Source organism: Takifugu flavidus, chromosome 20 (genome assembly GCF_003711565.1).
Source record: "Takifugu flavidus isolate HTHZ2018 chromosome 20, ASM371156v2, whole genome shotgun sequence".
NCBI classification, from domain to species: Eukaryota; Metazoa; Chordata; class Actinopteri; order Tetraodontiformes; family Tetraodontidae; genus Takifugu; species Takifugu flavidus.
In genome coordinates, this window is record NC_079539.1 from 5,936,745 (window position 1) to 5,955,939 (window position 19,195).

Sequence of the window (19,195 nt, forward strand, 5' to 3'; positions counted from 1 at the left end):
GGCTTTTGTTTGATTTATTCCAGGCGCTTTTGCCGCCATCCTTTTAACTGTTTGCTGACTGTTATGACCTGCAAGCGGCGACCGTTGATCATCACGCCGCTTCCCTGGTTGTTCATTTGTCATCTCATCGCTCCAACTGTTCACGTCTTCAGCGGACTTTGCCATGCCAAGAGGGTGATTAACATTTAATGTGATTGTGCACACGTGTACGTCTTCGGCCCATTTTTACTTGAGTTATTTAGTCATTTGGTTTGCAAGGGTTGCATTTAGTCAAGGGTTCTTCATGGAACACTCTTATATTAAACATCGACTCACTGAAAAGTGGATTCCTATGTATCAAGTTAAGAGTTATAATTATTTGCTTCCAGCTCAGGCCTGGTTCAAATATAAGAACATCATAGAGACGAGTCAGCTGATCCAGTCGGGATCTCCTAAAATCTACCGGCTGAACGCGGTGACGAAGATCACCGAAGGCCTGAAAAAAGTGACTTTCGGCACCAAAAAGGTGAACAGGCTGAACAAAACCATCCTGCTTCTGGGTGAGACAGGAACAGGGAAGTCTGCTCTGATCGACCTCCTGGTCAACTACGCCATGGGAGTGAAGTGGGGGGACGAAGTCTGGTTCAAGATCGTAGAGGAGGAGACGACGAGGCAGTCCGAGAGTCAGACGTCAGACGTGATCATGTACCAGATCTTTGGGTTCGAGGGGAAAACACTTCCTTTCTCTCTGACCCTCGTCGATACTCCCGGGTACGGAGACAACAGAGATGACACAAATGATGACATCATTGGTGAGAGACTGCTGGAGTGGTTCACCTCTGATGGTGGAATTCACGAGGTCCACGCAGTGGGTCTGGTGCTGAAGGCCAGCGATAATCGACTGAGTGACCGACTCAGGTACGTCTTTGATTCAGTGGCGTCTCTGTTCGGAGCAAACATGGAGAAGAACATGTTCGCCCTACTGAAACACTCAGATGGCGGGCCGCCCGAAAACGCCCTGACCGCTCTCGCAGACGCACAAATCAAGTATGCAAAAGATGAGCAGGGCGAGCCCGTTCACTTTGTGTTCAATAACTGCCAGAGCGATCAGAGAACGGGACGATTTATGCGCAATCTGAAGAATGCTTGGGAAGATTCTGAGGATGAAATGAAGCGGTTCATGGAGGTCCTGAAAGTCACCGAAGCTCAGACACTGTGGACAACCGTGGAGGTTATAAATCAGCGAAATCAGCTGAAGAGTGCATCATTAACATTCAAGATAAAAGATGAAGGCGAATAAGAACTACGAAGGAGATGTGGACGAGCCCTACAAAGACAAAGAACCCATTGAGGGTGGACGCTGTGGGTTCTTGTGGATGTACTACAGGGGGGCTACGTCATGGCGGCGGTGTGAGGAGACGTGTCACCATAAATGCCGCATGATGAACTCCACCAGACCAGATGGTCCTCGTTGTAAGATGTTTGATGGTCGTGGGCACTGCAGAGTCTGCACCAATAAGTGTGAAAGAGAGCATCACGTGAAGAAGAAGTGGATCTACGTGACCAAGACAAGGAAGGTCAGAAAGACCTATGAAGACATCAAAAAAGAGTACAAAGAGGGCGTGAAGGGAATGGAGGAACATTTCAGAACTTTGGAGCGAATGCAGCAGGAAATGGAGAAACTTCTGGAACAGGAACACGAGGGGCTGGAGAAAAGCTTCCAGCATATCACCAGGCTGGAGAGCATCGCCCTGAACGTCGACTCCATTTTCACCTTCAAACACCTGGACTTCCTGATCGAGAGGATGCAGGATGAAAGGTTTGCAGAGGAGGTCAGGAAGCTGAAGGAAATGAAACAATGCATGGAAGGTAAAAACCTCAGAAAAGCCCTGAACTACGCTGCAACAGCAGGAGGGGATAAAAAGAAGCAGAAATGATGTTAATTTCATCAAGAGCAAGGCTGGACAAAAGCTGAGCAACCCAGACCCTGCAGAGCTTCAGTGATGTTGTCTTAATGCTTATTTTGTCTTAATGCTTATTTTGATGGAGGGATGCTTTAAGGAGGCTGGCAGGAACCTGGTGCACTTATTATGGTGGAATATTATTAATTTTTAGATTCGTGCAACATTTGTTAGTCTATTTCCTTCATTTAAAAAAACAGCAACAAGCAGTTATAATGGACTCTTCATCGATTTTGGGTGGATTTCTGGTCCGAGTTTCTGTGAAATCACATGGTTTCATGTGCACCAGCTTCCTGCCAGCCTCCTTAAAAGCATCCCTCCACCCCCCTCCTCTTCAGCTCTCTCCGTCAAACAGCAGGTAAGAATCCTTTACCAATATTCAGAGGCTCTTCAGCTGAAATATTAGTTATCAGTGGCGGGCCATGCATTTCACACCGAGGCTGCGACACACATAAAAAAAGCAACAGAAATAACCTGATAAAATTGCAGTGTTATTGTGGCAAGCTCGGGGTGCGGAAAAACGCAGACTTCCGCCAGCTTATTCTGCAGTTGGACTGCAGAAAAGAGTCACTTTCTTACACATTGAAGTGAAGACACATGAAGGAAGGGAGGTCTTCAATCACACACATAACCTCGCTTATGGTGTGCAAGTGCAAACAGTAATTAAAACAGTAATTAAACACATCAACAACCAGAACTCAATAAATAGAAAACTAACATTGAAAGTTGCAAAAGATGACATTTACAACGAACAAAAACAGGGTTAACACAAACCTGAACCCACAGACACACTGCCACAAAGCATGCTGGGAATTTCCCACACTGACCCTCCCCAACACACTACACTGCCCCCACCTAGGTGGTTAGCTGTCCCCAGCAACCCATGACAAAGTCGCTGAGGTGGTGAGGGAGCCGGCGCTGTCGCCGTGTGTTCTCAGAAGGCCTATTGGTGGTTCCAGGAGGTGGAGTGGGTGAGTGCGTGGGCTGGTCCTCAGACCCCACCTCTCTGCGAGCCAGTCACGGTGGAGCACCACCACACGTTTCCTTTTGACTGAAAGTCCTGTCCTTTACAACGGGAATCATAAGCCCATTTTTGCCGCAGCCCAGCATCAGAGAGGGCCTCCCTGGTCATCTCAGGCACAAGCTGAAGCCGTTCCCGCAGACTGTAAAGATAGTCCAGGCCGGGTGCACCCTCCAACTCTGGCTCAGGGGGAGGCCCGAACACCAAGTCCACAGGAGTGCGGAGCTCATGCCCAAACATGAGTACTGCTGGGGTGCATTTCGTGGACTCCTGAACCGCCGTCTGGTACGCCCACAGAACCAAAGGTAGGTGCCGATCCCAGTCTCGCTGCCGGCGGCTGGTCAGGATTGCAAGCTGGGTGGCCAGGGTTCGGTTGAAGCGTTCAACCAGTCCATCGCTCTGCGGGTGTAATGGTGTGGTCCGGGTCTTGATGCCGAGCCTCCGGCAGACCTCACTGAACACTTTCGCTTCAAAGTTGCGACCCTGGTCACTGTGCAGTTCCTCCGGCACACCAAAGCGGCAGAACATCTCGTTGACCAGGTGCTCAGCAGTGGTGGATGCACTCTGATCGGGAACGGCATACGCCTCAGGCCACTTGGTAAAATAGTCCATGGCCACAAGGACGTAGCGGTTCCTTGGTCAGTGGTAGGAAAGGGGCCCAGGATGTCTACACCCACACGCTCCATTGGGGCCCCCACCTGGTACTGCTGCAGGGGAGCGTTCGAACGCCGAGTTGGTCCCTTCTGAACAGCGCAAGGGTCACACCGATGAACGCAGAGCTCTACATCCTGACGACACCCCGGCCAGTAGAATCGTGACCTGAGCCGGTGTAGAGTCTTGGTCACTCCAAAATGGCCTGCCCCCACTGAGCCATGGACAAGCTCAAGGACCCTGGGGCTGTTCAGCTTCACAAGGGCGTCGAGACAAGGCGTCTGCGTTGGTATGAAGACGGCCAGACCGGTGACAGATTTCAAAGTTGTAATCCTGTAGTGTCTCTAGCCATCGTGCGAGCTGTCCCTCTGGCTCTTTAAAGTTTAGGAGCCACGTGAGAGAGGCATGATCAGTGTGCAGGAGAAATCTTCTCCCGTAAAGGTATGGCCTGAAGTGATGGAGCCTGAGGACGACAGCCAGCAGTTCCCGACGAGTGACACAATAATTCCTCTCTGGTCGGTTGAGGGAGCGACTGTAGTACGCGATGACCTGCTCCCCGTTCTGTCCCTCCTGGGACAACACGGCCCCACATTGCTGGCGTCGGTGTCCACAATGAATGGTAGTTGGGGATCTGGATAGGACAATACGGGGGCCCCAACAAGCGCTGAGCGGAGCTGCTCAAAGGCGTCAGCACAGTCCTCACTCCACTGAAAGACTTGGCCTTTCTGGGTCAGCCGATGTAGTGGGCTGGCAATGGTGGCAAAGTCCTTGACGAACCGTTGTTAGTAGGAGGCCAGACCCATAGGCCAGACCCATAGACATCTTCGTCATCACTCCCCTCGTAGGCAGCCTGACGCACTCTGTACCTTGTATTGGTGGAGCGGTCTCCCGTGGACAGCACATGTTCAACCCACTCAGATTCAGCCAAGGCTGCCGTCAAGGTCTTGCAGCACCTGGACTCCCCGGGAACCTACGCGAGGATCCTGTTCGTGGACTTCAGCTCTGTGTTCAACACCATCCACCCCGCTCTGCTACAGGACAAGCTGTCCCAGCTTAGTGTGCCTGTCTCCCTCTGCAGGTGGATCACTCACTTCCTGACGGATCAGAGGCAGTATGTGCGGCTGGGGAAGACTGTCTCGGACTCTATCACCATCAGCACTGGATCACCCCAGGGCTGTGTACTTTCCCCCTGCTCTTCTCCCTGTATACTAACTGCTGCACCTCAAGCCACCAGTCTGTCAAGCTGATCAAGTTTGCGATCAATGGCGACGAGACTGCCTACAGGAAGGAGGTGGCTCGACTGGTGTCCTGGTGCGGACACAACAACCTGCAGCTGAACGCTCAGAAGACAGTGGAGATGATTGTGGGCTTCAGGAAAGTCACAGCCCCTTTGCCCCCCCTTGCCCTCATGGACTCCCCCATCACCATCGCGGACTCCTTCCACTTCCTGGGCACCACCATCACCCGGGACCTTAAGTGGGAGCCAACCATCAGCTCCCTCATCAAGAAGGCCCAGCAAAGGATGTTCTTCCTACGGCAGCTGAGGAAGCTCAAACTGCCTCCCAGGATGTTGGCGCAGTTTTATACGGCCATCATCGAGTCCATCCTCACCTCCTCCATCACTGTGTGGTTCGTTGGTGCCACCGCCAGGGACGGACTGAGGCTGCAGCGCGTCGTGCGCGCTGCCGAGAAAGTGATCGGCTGCAGGCTTCCATCCATCCAGGACCTGTATATCTCCAGGACCCGGAGGCGTGCAGGTCGGATCACGGCCGACCCTTCCCACCCTGGTCACGGACTGTTTTCCCCCCTCCCCTCAGGCAGGAGACTACGGTCCATTCGGACCAAAACCTCCCGCTACATGAACAGCTTCTTCCCCTCTGCCATCAGGCTGCTGAACACCAAGTGACTTATCACTTAAGCACCATGTACAGCAGCCAGTCGGACTCATGAACAATAGACTACTTTTGCATTGACCTGCACTGTGGACTTCTAACCTTAACTTAACTGCTGCTCTTGCACATTATAGGAATACACATTACCTATTCCTTACTGTTTATATATGTTTTATCTTATTTATCTTATTCTAGTGTTTATTGTGTTCTCTATGTTGAATGTTGCAGCATCACACCGAGACAAATTCCTAGCTTGTGTAATACTGTGTACTACATGAACAATGGCAATAAATAAATCTGATTCTGACTCTTCCGCTGACCAGGCATTGAGCTGGGATGCCAGTTGGACTTGAATGAGGTAAGTCTCTGGAGGCTCTAGTGTTTCCATCTCCTGCCCGACTCTTGTCCTTCACTGGTTTCCCAGGCTGCGATCTGCTGCTACCTCCATCAGGAAGGTCAGCAGCCTGCTCCTTGCATAGCACTCAAGCTTTTGCAGAGCTCTTCCACTTCCTTGAGAGTTCCTTCCATCATGTACAACCCCACTTCTGACACCAATGCAGCAAGCAAGGGCTTTTAGTTGCTGAATGCAGATTTCTGTCAGCTTATTCTGCTATTCAACTGCAGAAAGAGCAACTCTATCAAACACTCAACAGAAGACACATGAACAAAGGGAAGTCTTCAATCACACACACAACCTCGCTTATGGTGTCCCGGTGCAAACAATAATTAAAACAGTAATTAAACACATCAACAACCAGAACTCAATAAATAGAACACTAACATTGAAAGTTGCAAAAGATAACATTTACAACGAACAAAAACAGGGTTAGCACAAACCTGAACCCACAGACACACTGCCACAAAGCATGCTGGGAATTTCCCACACTGACCCTCCCCAACACGCTACAATATGTTTAACAAAGTGAACAAATGTCGATATTGTCATAATGTTTGATAATGTGCCTGATATCAGTCATTCATAAGTGGTTCAAATCAGCATTTGGATAACTGTTTCTTATTGATCACTATAACTGCTGGCAGCTGATTCCTGTGTGTCGGGTAAAGGTAAGTTCCAGCTGCTGGTGAGGGGCAGAAAGGTGGAAGGTCACTCCTGGGAACCAAGGCCCCTCCCGTAACTGTCCATCAACCTGCCACCAGTTCCAGTGAGTCAAAGGAAACATGCGCTAATCTGAATAACTTCTGAATAAGACTGCATATTTATGCCAGGAAGAAGCTTTTATTAAAGTGTGGCACACCCTTACCGTGGCCTAGACCATTTCACTGAGCACCTGCATGAAAAACCTACAACTTTAGTCATAGTGAACATTTTAGAAACAAGTTACAGAGTCTTTCAGATATAAACGCACAGCAGGAACTAAACGTAGCAGCAACATAAAGGCATTGGTTAAGCTAGAAAATAAAGCTCAAGATAGAATAAAATAAAACAAGATAAACTGAAATAAAACCAATCAACAGCAACAGAACATCTGACCCGGTAGGTGTGAACCTGTTACCAGTGTTGGATCGCAATACCTCCCGTATGTAACTGCTAATCCGCGTGTTCTTTGAATGAAGACTCAAAGAAGAAAAATACCAATTTCAAAATGTATTTAACAATAGAACCAATTCAAGATACAAATATTACAGAACTCCGGGCCAGTTCATAACCCTAGCAACAACAGAGTCAATTGCCAGGGCACGAAGTCTGACAACCTAACTATCCCTTGGCCCAGTCTTTTGTAGAAACACACATGCAAATTCTCAATGTTCATGCAATCCAATCCAGTTCCTCTGCTGGGATGACCTCGTCCTCTTCTTCCAGTCTCCTTTGGTGTTGATACAGTCCTTCTTCTCCATTATCTTCCCCGGTGGCCAGATCAAAGTTCCCATTCTTTATGCAAATAAGATCACCAACCCCACCATGATGTCCCGTTTATAATGGGTGTTTAACACCCCCTGCGTGACTGGTTCCTGAGATTACAGTGGGACAACAAACAACAATCCTGTGAAAGGAATGTCTCTGATCTTTGTTACATCTGCTAATGACTTCTAAGAGAAGACAGGAACATATGGTAAAATACATACAACAAGATAAAGACAATTCTCATCACCAGGAGGGTACTTTAAAAAAAAAAAAGCTGCTTGAATTAATGGAAAACGATGTGATTGACTGCGGCTCAGCTAGAGAGCTACAGACCAGAACCTGTAGACTGAGATCACTGGGTCAGGCACCAAAGATTCTGAAGGGAAACAGCACTTGGGGCTCATTACCTTCTGGGCCTGCTTCCCCATTTCTTCTGCATATTCTTCTCCATCATTTTGCTCAGAGAACTCATTTCCAGTGTTCCAGAAGATGAGCTCGTGTTCTCCAGGATACTTCTGGGGCTACAGAATACAGGCACCGTTCAGCGAGCGTTTCCATTTTTGGTCAGCAGTAATGTCCCAGTATGAAATGTGTGTGAGACTGTAAATTATGTTGTGAAAAACAAATTCACACAGATTGAACGACTTCTTCAATGTGTCAAACACTCAGCCCGGCTCACAAAGGTTGAAGCTTGTTTAAGGTGCAAAACTGTCTGAGTCTTCTGAGTCTTCTTCCTCTGCAGGAACAGTGAGACCTTCCTGAGTTCCATCATAAAGAAGAGTCAGCTGATCCAGTCGGGATCTCCTGAAATCTACCGGCTGAACGCAGTGACGAAGATCACCGAAGGCCTGAAAACAGTGACTGTCGGCACCAAAAATGTGAACAGGCTGAACAAAACCATCCTGCTTCTGGGTGAGACAGAAACAGGGAAGTCGGCTCTGATCGACCTCCTGGTCAACTACGCCATGGGAGTGAAGTGGGGGGACGAAGTCTGGTTCAAGCGGTTCATGGAGGTCCTGAACGTCACCGAAGCTCAGACACTGAGGACAACCGTGGCGGTTATAAATCAGCGAAATCAGCTGAAGGAGTGCATCATTAACATTCAAGATAAACTCAAGTTCATCGAGCTTAAAAAGAAAGAGATTGATCAGGAGAAAGCGTTATACATCAAATGCAAAGAAAAGATGAAGGCGACTAAGAACTACGAAGAAGATGTGGACGAGCCCTACAAAGACAAAGTACCCATTGAGGGTGGACGCTGGTGGTTCTTTTGGGTAAAGGGGGCTACGTCATGCCTGCTGTGTGAGGAGACGTGTCACCATAAATGCACATGCACCTTCCTAAATGGTTGTTATTGTCCGATCTTTGATGGTCGTGACCACTGCACAGTCTGCACCAATAAGTGTGAAAGAGAGCATCACGTGAAGAAGAAGTGGATCTACGTGCCCAAGACAAGGAAGGTCAGAAAGACCTATGAAGACATCAAAAAAGAGTACAAAGAGGGCGTGAAGGGAATGGAGAAACATTCGAGTACTTTGGAGCAAATGCAGCAGGAAATGGAGAAACTTCTGGAACAGGAACACGAGGGGCTGGAGAAAAGCTTCCAGCATATCACCAGGCTGGAGAGCATCGCCCTGAAAGTCGACTCCATTTTCACCTTCAAACACCTGGACTTCCTGATCGAGAGGATGCAGGATGAAAAGTTTGCAGAGGAGGTCAGGAAGCTGAAGGAAATGAAACAACGCATGGAAGGTAAAAAAAACTCAGAAAAGCCCTGAACTACGCTGCAACAGCAGGAGGGGGAAAAAAGAAGCAGAAATGATGTTAATTTCATCAAGAGCAAGGCTGGACAAAAGCTGAGCAACCCAGACCCTGCAGAGCTTCAGTGATGTTGTCTTACTGCTTATTTTGTGAATGCTACACAACGGGACATTTGACCTTTAACCTTTTCAAACAAATCCTGCCATTTTGTTTTAATGTGGTTCTTTTTTTCTCCTCCCAGCTGAAAGCTGGTGTGTTGACAGCATGTTCAGGTATTAAAAAGCCACGTCGAAAACATGCCTCAAGTCTTTGTGTTTCGGGACGTTGTCTCGGGGAGGGGAGGGGAGGGGAGGGGGGTGGGGGGGCATCCTGGGTGTTTCCTGGCTGAGGGGTGGAAAGCAGAGTCGATATTTTATCCTATTTTATAAGGCCACAGTTTATTCCCGTCCGCTCTTATCATTTCCCCTTCATGTGTACCGTCTGACCTGAAGCCTCACCCTGACTCTGTACGCTTACATCAGCATAAACTAGAGAAGCAAAGGTGGAGAAGCTGGATCTTATCGGGCTGATCTCCCACCGGCCTCCACTCCCTTCCTGGATTTGCTCTTTCAAGCTTCAGTCTTAAAGCGACACCAGCCGCTAAGTCGACGCTTTAGCAGAAACAGCCAGGCCCTCTCGCTTTATAAAGGCTTATTTATTCATCCATTATTCTGATCAAGGTGTGTTTCCCAAATCCCGTTGGTTAAAGTCACACGTCCCTGCATTTATTTGCTTCTCGCCGGCTTTTGCTTGAATTATTCCAGGCGCTTTTGCCGCCATCCTTTTAACTGTTTGCTGACTGTTATGACCTGCAAGCGGCGACCGTTGATCATCACGCCGCTTCCCTGGTTGTTCATTTGTCATCTTATCACTCCCACTGTTCACGACTTTAGCGGGCTTCGCCATGCCAAGAGGGTGATAAACATTTAATGTGATTGTGCACACGTGTACGTCTTCGGCCCATTTTTACTTGAGTTATTTAGTCATTTGGTTTGCAAGGGTTGCATTTAGTCAAGGGTTCTTCATGGAACACTCTTATATTAAACATCGACCCACTGAAAAGTGGATTCTTATGTATCAAGAGTTATAATTATTTGCTTCCAGAGGAAAGCTCAGGCCTGGTTCAAATATAAGAACATCACAGAGACGAGTCAGCTGATCCAGTCGGGATCTCCTAAAATCTACCAGCTGAACACGGTGCCGAAGATCACCGAAGGCCTGAAAACAGTGACTGTTGGCACCAAAAAGGTGAACAGGCTGAACAAAACCATCCTGCTTCTGGGTGAGACAGGAACAGGGAAGTCCACTCTGATCGACCTCCTGGTCAACTACGCCATGGGAGTGAAGTGGGAGGACGAAGTCTGGTTCAAGATCGTAGAGGAGGAGACGACGAGGCAGTCCGAGAGTCAGACGTCAGACGTGATCATGTACCAGATCTTTGGGTTCGAGGGGAAAACGCTTCCTTTCTCTCTGACCCTCGTCGATACTCCCGGGTACGGAGACAACAGAGATGACACAAATGATGACATCATTGCGGAGAGACTGCTGGAGTGGTTCACCTCTGATGGTGGAGTTCACGAGATCCACGCAGTGGGTCTGGTGCTGAAGGCCAGCGATAATCGACTGAGTGACCGACTCGGGTACGTCTTTGATTCAGTGGCGTCTCTGTTCGGAGCAAACATGGAGGAGAACATGTTCGCCCTACTGACGCACTCAGACAGCGGGCCGCCCGAAAACGCCCTGACCGCTCTCGCAGACGCACAAATCAAGTATGCAAAAGATGAGCAGGGCCAGCCCGTTCACTTTGTGTTCAATAACCGCCAGAGCGATCCGAGAATGGAACAACATACATACGCTCTGAAGTTTGCTTGGGAAATTTCTGAGGATCAAATGAAGCGGTTCATGGAGGTCCTGAACGTCACCGAAGCTCAGACACTGAGGACAACCGTGGAGGTTATAAATCAGCGAAATCAGCTGAAGGAGTGCATCATTAACATTCAAGATAAACTCAAGTTCATCGAGCTTAAAAAGAAAGAGATTGATCAAGGGAAAGCGTATACATCAAATGCAAAGAAAAGATGAAGGCGACTAAGAACTACGAAGAAGATGTGGACGAGCCCTACAAAGACAAAGTACCCATTGAGGGTGGACGCTGGTGGTTCTTTGGGTAAAGGGGGCTACGTCATGCCTGCTGTGTGAGGAGACGTGTCACCATAAATGCACATGCACCTTCCTAAATGGTCGTTATTGTCCGATCTTTGATGGTCGTGACCACTGCACAGTCTGCACCAATAAGTGTGAAAGAAAGCATCACGTGAAGAAGAAGTGGATCTACGTGCCCAAGACAAGGAAGGTCAGAAAGACCTATGAAGACATCAAAAAAGTGTACAAAGAGGGCGTGAAGGGAATGGAGGAACATTCGAGTACTTTGGAGCGAATGCAGCAGGAAATGGAGAAACTTCTGGAACAGGAACACGAGGAGCTGGAGAAAAGCTTCCAGCATATCACCAGGCTGGAGAGCATCGCCCTGAACGTCGACTCCATTTTCACCTTCAAACACCTGGACTTCCTGATCGAGAGGATGCAGGATGAAAAGTTTGCAGAGGAGGTCAGGAAGCTGAAGGAAATGAAACAACGCATGGAAGGTAAAAACCTCAGAAAAGCCCTGAACTACGCTGCAACAGCAGGAGGGGATAAAAAGAAGCAGAAATGATGTTAATTTCATCAAGAGCAAGGCTGGACAAAAGCTGAGCAACCCAGACCCTGCAGAGCTTCAGTGATGTTGTCTTACTGCTTATTTTGTGAATGCTACGCAACGGGACATTTGACCTTTAACCTTTTCAAACAAATCCTGCCATTTTGTTTCAATGTGGTTCTTTTTTTCTCCTCCCAGCTGAAAGCTGATGTGTTGACAGCATGTTCATGTATTAAAAAGCCACGTCGAAAACATGCCTCAAGTCTTTGTGTTTCAGGGACGTCGTCTCGGGGAGGGGAGGGGGGTGGGAGGGCTTCCTGGGTGTTTCTTGGCTGAGGGGTGGAAAGCAGAGTTGATATTTTATCCTATTTTATAAAGCCAGTTTATTCCCCTCCGCTCTTATCAGTTCACAGCGTTGGCCTTTCCACCACCTGACCGTCTCGCTGCGTTTGGCCGAAGCAGAAATGTGCGCTTCATTATTCTGAGTGACCTGCACCGACGACGCATCTCAGTCACAGGAACTGAAAACCACCTTCCAACTGCTGGTCGGCCAGAGAAAACACTTTGCGCAGGCTGTTGTTTGGCAACATTAGCAACACCAATTCCCATCCCCAAAAAAGAATATTCAGTATTAAAATCTTTGTCTGCAGGGGCAGCTTATTCAAAGAAGCTCCTCGCAGCTAATTCAATCAATCAATCAATCTTTATTTATATAGCGTCTTATACAATCAAAATTGTTTCAAGGCGCTTTCCAGAATCCCAGGGCCTGACCCCAGAAAAGCAACAGTGGCAAGGAAAAACTCCCCTTTAACAGGAAGAAACCTTGAGCAGGACCAGGCTCATGTAGGGGGACCCTCCTGCTGATGGCCGGCTGGGTAAAGAGCCTAGGAGGTAGGAGAGGAGAGGAGAGGAGAGGAGAGGAGAGGAAAAGGAGAAGGAGAAGGAGAGGAGAGGAGAGGGGTAAAGGAGAGGAGAAGTAGAGTGAAGGGGAGGTAGAGGAGAGGAGAAGGAGGAGGAGAGGAGAGGAGAGGAAAAGGAGAAGGAGAAGGAGGAGGAGAGGAGAGGAGAGAAGAGGAGAGGAAAGAAGAGGAAAGAAGAGGAGAGGAGAGGAAAAGGAGAGGAGAGGAGAGGAGAGGAGAGGAGAGGAGAGGAGAGGAGAGGAGAGGAGAGGAGATGGAGAGGAGAGGCACAGAGCACAGAAACACACACAAAAAATATGATGCACAATCACTTCAGCGGGAGCCGGAGGTCATTATGCAGCTCTGAGGGCGGCGATACCTGTAAATAAATAGAGGTGGGGGGGGGGGGGGGGAGAAGCAGAAAAACTACACAAGAATCAGCATAACTAGTCTGCTTGATGAGGAGAGGAAAGGAAGGAGAGGAGAGGAGGAGAGGAGAGGAGAGGAAACCATGACCCAGTGGAGTGACAGAGGCCTGTCAGGTGATCATGTTTCCGGACCCCGGCAGCCTTGGCCTATAACAGCATAACTAAGATGTGACCTAACGATTAGACGACCCCCTAAGTATGATCATTTGTCTGTCTATGATAGTAACTGGAACTACTGAATTAGTAACAATAAGCTTTTTCAAAGAGGTAGGTTTTAAGTCTGATCTTAAAAGTGGCGATGGAGTCAGCCTCCCATACCTGGACAGGAAGCTGGTTCCATAGCAGGGGGGCCTGGTAGCTAAATGCTCGCTCCCCCCATTCTACTCCTGGAAACTCTGGGAACCACAAGTAGACCAGCATTCTGAGAGCGGAGCGGTCTATTGGGCTGGTAAGGTATCACTAGCTCCTCCAGGTAGGATGGAGCTAGGCCTCTGAGGACCTTGTAGGTCAAAAGAAGGGTTTTAAAAATTATTTTAAATTTAACGGGCAGCCAATGAAGCGACGCCAGTACAGGAGTTATGTGATCTCTTTTGTCAATACCTGTCAGAACTCTGGCTGCAGCATTTTGGATCAACTGGAGGCTTCTTAAAGAGTTGTTTGGACACCCTGATAATAAAGAGTTACAGTAGTCCAGCCTAACTTTTCAGCATCATGCTGCGTCAGCAGTTTCCTGATCTTTGTGATGTTCCTCAAGTGAAAAAAGGCACTTCTAGAGACTAATTTAATGTGTGAGTTGAAGGAGAGATTTTGATCAAAAGTTACTCCTAGATTCCTCACAGAGAGACTAGATGTTAATGAGATACCATCTAGAGTGATCATGTGATCTAATCTATCCCTGAGAGGTTCAGGACCAAACACCATGACCTCAGTTTTTCCTGGGTTAAGGAGGAGGAAATTTGAAGACATCCAGGACTTTATGTCTTTAAGACAGGTCTGGAGCTTCACTAACTTCTCTGTCTCCTCGGGTTTCATGGATAAATAGAGCTGAGTGCCATCAGCATAACAATGAAAATGTATCCCATGCTGCCGAATAATGTTCCCTAAGGGAAGCATGTACAATGTGAAGAGGATTGGTCCGAGTACAGAACCTTGAGGAACTCCATGGCTAACCCTACTGTATGAGGAGGGAACACCATGGACATGGGCAAACTGGTATCTATCAGATAAGTATGATCTAAACCAGTCTAGTGCTGCAGCAGAACCAGCATAGAGATCAGTCCATGATCTGAAGCTATGAGAAGATCATTAGTGACTTTAAGAAGTGCTGTTTCTGTGCTGTGGTGAGCTCTAAAGCCTGACTGAAACATCTCAAACAGGCTGTTCCTCTGCAGGTGCTCCAGTAACTGAGTCACCACACCTTCTCTAGAACTTTAGAGATAAAAGGAAGGTTGGATATTGGCCTATAATTTGCTAAGACATCAGGATCCAGTGATGGTTTTTTAAGCAACGGCTTAATCACTGCCACCTTGTAGGACCGGGTTACATAACCTGACACTAAAGAACCATTGATCTGGTCCAGGATAGAACTGCCTATCAGTGGTAGAACATCCTTCAACAGGTGTGTTGGGATGGGATCTAAAGGACACGTGGTGGTCTTGGATTCTGAATTAGCGATGACGCCTCAGAAAAATATATAGGGCTGAAGGAGCTTAAGGGCTCGTTGGAGAACCTGTATGTTCCCAAAGTCGGCACATCTGGTGATGGTCCAGTTGTTGGGATGGCCTGGTTAGCTTTCTCTCTGATAGCTAGAACTTTATCAGTGAAGAAGCTCATGAAGTCTTCACCACTCAGGGAAGAAGGGATACGTGGATCTAAAACACTGTGACTCTTGGTTAATTTGGCCACAGTGCTGAAAAGAAACCTGGGGTTGTTCTTATTTTCTCAATCAAAGAAGCAAAATAAGCTGTTCTAGCCTTGCGAAGGGCCTTTTTGTAAACTAATAGACAGTCTTTCCAGGCTACATGATAGCTGTCTATTTTACAGGAATGCCACTTCCTTTCCAGTCTTCACACTTTCTGCTTGAGGGTCCTGATATGTGAATTATACCAGGGGGCACACCTCCTCTGATTTACTATTTTCTTTTTCAGGGGGGCAACAGAATCAAGCGTGATTCTCAGTGAGGTTGGTGCACCTTCAGCAATAGAGTCGACCTCAGCAGGGCTAAGATTATAATGATTGATCCCTGGGGAAACACACAGTGGTCCTGGGATCAGCACAGGGATCACTTCCTTAAACTTAGCTACAGCATTATCTGAAAGACATCTGCTATAGTAGGACTTTGTTCTGAGCATAGAAGAATCCTTAATCATAAATGTAAAAGTGATCAAAGAATGGTCTGACAGGACTGGGTTCTGAGGGAACACTGACACATGTTCTACCTCAACACCATAAGTCAGGACTAGATCTAAGGTGTGGTTGAAGCTATGAGTTGGTTGGTTTATCTGCTGGAGGAAACCAACTGACTCAAGTAATGAAATTAAGCCATTTCTAAAGCTGTCATTTACAACGTCTATATGGATATTAAAGTCTCCAATGATAATGACTTTTTCCATTCTAAGGACCAAGTCAGATAAGAAATCAGTGAACTCAGACAGGAACTCTGAATGTGGCCCAGCAGGGGGCCGATATACAACTACAAACAGAAGTGGCTTTTCTGCCTTCCAGTTCAGATGAGTGATGCCAAGAGTCAGGCTTTCAAATGAACTGAAGCTATGTTTTGGTCTAGGATTAATTAATAACTTGGAGTGATAGATTGCAGCCACTCCCCCTCCTCGACCAGTAACACGTGAAATATGATAATTAAGATGGGTAGGAGGAGTAGATTCATTTAAGATCACATACTCCTCCTCCTGAAGCCAGGTCTCAGTAAGACAAAATAAATCAATGTGATGATCTGCTATCAGGTCGTGCACTAACAGGGATTTACCCAAAAGAGATCTAATATTTAACAGTCCACACTTGATTGTGATATTAGTTTCTCCAACTTGTGCTTCAGTATTAATTTTAATAAGATTTTGGTGATTGACCGCTCCCCTGCTCTGTGCTTGGTGAACTTTTAACCGTGGAACAGAGACTACCTCTATAGTTTTAAATATGTTATTGTTGGCAGATGAGGGTTCTAAGGAAGCAGCAGAGAGGTGTGTAAGACTACAACTCTGCATCCTGGTCTGGACCCTGGATTGTCAGGTCACTTTGGGTCTAATAAAATTAGCCAGATTACTAGAAATGAGAGAAGCACCATCTCGTGTGGGATGGACACCGTCTCTCCTGATCAGACCAGGTTTTCCCCAAAAGGTGCTCCAATTGTCTATAAAGGCCACCTGGTTTTCGGGGCACCACCGTGACAGGCAGCGACGAAGCGATGACATGTGGCTAAACATCTCATCGCTGGCCAGATTGGGGGGGGACCAGAGAATGCTACGGAGTCCGACATCGTTTTTTAATTCAGCATAATTCTGATTTCCTTTGTAATAACAGCAACTAAGGGCAGAAAAACACTAAATTTGTCTTGAGTCACGGCAGTTGCCTCACAATAAACACAAAGGCACAATGGCAAACAATAGAAGGCTATCAACCTCACATTTAGTCAAATATTTAAACCCATACGGAGGTTAAAATTTGAAATCTTGCTATTATTTGGACAAAATGCTCGTTGCGTTCTGTATCAGCTCACTGCTGTTGTGGGAAACGTAACCCATTTGCATTACAACGTGAACAAATCCACGGTTTCGACGGAAGAACTATCAAACAAGTCCATTCAGGACGGTCTTCAGAGCCCCTGTGGTGCTAATTTACTGTGCCTAATGCGAGTAGGGTGCAAGGTGCAAAGAGGCTGATTAGACCTCTTAATTATGCAGAGGTGCATGTGGCATGCAGAGAGAGAGAGAGAGAGAGAGAGAGAGCGAGCGAGCAGCAACCTGCTTCCAGATTCACAGCTGACAGCCGCCTCTGTGCTTCAATGTTGGTGTTTCATTTGTCAGCGCGTGGCTGAAGATTTTCCCTGAAGTTGCTGCTGATTTAGATTTGCACTAATAAAGGCAGCAGTCGCGGTTTGCTAAATGTCACGGTGCCGCTCTGCATCCCGATAGGCCTTGTTACAGTTGTGTTGTCCATTAGACTTGTCTGATTGGACGTGTTAAATTGGAATTTATTGCTTATGGTTATGGGGAAAAGCAACCGCGCCCCCTCTGGCGGCTCCTCCGCACTGCAGCTTCCACTACACGTCCAAAACAAGCAAAATACACACACACACACACACATATGTTTTAATGTTTAAAACTGTTTTACATTTTAAATTCTCAGATAAGATGCAGTCAATTGATACAGAGAACTTCTACAAAGGGGTGCAGGAAGGGTACATGTGCAGACCGGGAACTTATCACACAACACATCAAACGATGCTACCATCACAGGTCTATGTTGATGTGTGTGAGCAGAGTAGAAACAGAATACTGACTAAACTTTTGCGCCGCCAGCAGAGGGAGATATTTCACTTCTGTTGCTGAGACTGACACACGTTTGGTCCTGTCCCTCTCTGAGCTTCCACAGCTCCAGCAGACCACAGCGTAGAAGATCACCGATGCCACCACAGAGTCATAAAAAGTCCTAAGCAGTGTCCTGCACACTCCAAAGGACCTCAGTCTCCTCAGCAGATGAAGACGACTTTGGCCCTTCTTGTACAGGGCGTCTGTGTTATGAGAAAATAGATGTTAATAGAAAAATAAATGTTAATAGAAATAAATATGTATTCATTTTATAAATTAAAAATGCAACATGTTGGTTCATGGTGGAATATTATTAATTTTTGGATTCGTGTAACATTTGTTAGTCTATTTCCTTCATTTAAAAAAACAACAACTCGCAGTTATAATTGACTCTTCATAGATTTTGGGTGGATTTCTGGTCGGAGTTTCTGTGAAATCACGTGGTTTTAAGTGCACCAGCTTCCTGCCAGCCTCCTTAAAAGCATCCCTCCACCCCCCTCCTCTCACTCCTCTTCAGCTCTCTCCGTCAAACAGCAGGTAAGAATCCTTTACCAATATTCAGAGGCTCTTCAGGAATTAAGAACCGATCAGACGTTGAATTCTGCAATCGTTGAAATAGATCCGATATATTACTTATATTTGTAAAGGATCTGGTGTTTTCTCGTATATATCCCACTTTGGACCAGTTCCCGAAGCAAAAGTCGGATCATATTCGGCATGTCAGACAAAGTTAATGTGTTAGAAGCAGTGAAGTCAGCGGACGCTCCAATTCACTTGCTCTGTGTATACGAGGCATTACGGTAAATGCTGAGCACAGGCGGCTTTCTCTTGCATTTATTTCGTCCAGTAAATGTGAAACTCTTCATGGAGCAGTGAATGTTTAACAAAGTCCATATTGTCATAATGTTTGATAATGTGCCTGATATCAGTCATTCATAAGTGGTTCAAATCAGCATTTGGATAACTGTTTCTTATTGATCACTATAACTGCTGGCAGCTGATTCCTGTGTGTCGGGTAAAGGTAAGTTCCAGCTGCTGGTGAGGGGCAGAAAGGTGGGAGGTCACTCTTGGGAACCAAGGCCCCTCCCCTAACTGTCCATCAACCTGCCACCAGTTCCAGTGAGTCAAAGGAAACATGCGGTAATCTGAATAACTTCTATTTTCCTCAGATTCGAGGACTCTGAAGAAGACAGCATCGCCATGGCTACTGAGTAAGCACCGATAGCTCGACTACCTATCTAATTTACATAGACTGCATATTTATGCCAGGAAGAAGCTTTTATTAAAGTGTGGCACACCCCTACCGTGGCCTAGACCATTTCACTGAGCACCTGCATGAAAAACCTGCAACTTTAGTCATAGTGAACATTTTAGAAACAAGTTACAGAGTCTTTCAGATATAAACGCACAGCAGGAACCAAACGTAGCAGCAACATAAAGGCATTGGTTAAGCTAGAAAAT

The 19,195-nt window shown here is 47.0% G+C and overlaps 2 protein-coding genes across 4 annotated transcripts in view; both read left to right on the plus strand.

Moving 5' to 3' along the window:
* Positions 1–192: 192 nt before the first annotated feature.
* LOC130517683 (uncharacterized) lies at positions 193–9,415 on the plus strand. The gene is made up of 2 exons (XM_057019716.1): positions 193–1,165; positions 8,382–9,415. The coding sequence occupies exons 1-2, from the start codon at positions 284–286 to the stop codon at positions 9,144–9,146; spliced, it is 1,647 nt and encodes a 548-aa protein (XP_056875696.1). The 5' UTR covers positions 193–283; the 3' UTR covers positions 9,147–9,415.
* Positions 5,843–19,195, plus strand: part of LOC130517682 (uncharacterized) — a 21,946-nt gene continuing 8,593 nt past the window's right edge. Inside the window, exons 1-2 of one of the 3 annotated variants that reach the window (XM_057019712.1) lie at positions 5,843–5,862; positions 18,904–18,945. In XM_057019712.1, coding sequence (XP_056875692.1) covers positions 5,858–5,862; positions 18,904–18,945 — 47 coding nt within the window. In that variant the 5' untranslated portion in view covers positions 5,843–5,857. Of the gene's footprint in view, positions 5,863–18,137; positions 18,272–18,606; positions 18,756–18,903; positions 19,186–19,195 lie in introns of those variants that run through there. The other 2 variants (XM_057019713.1, XR_008947779.1) reach the window with 2 other exon arrangements.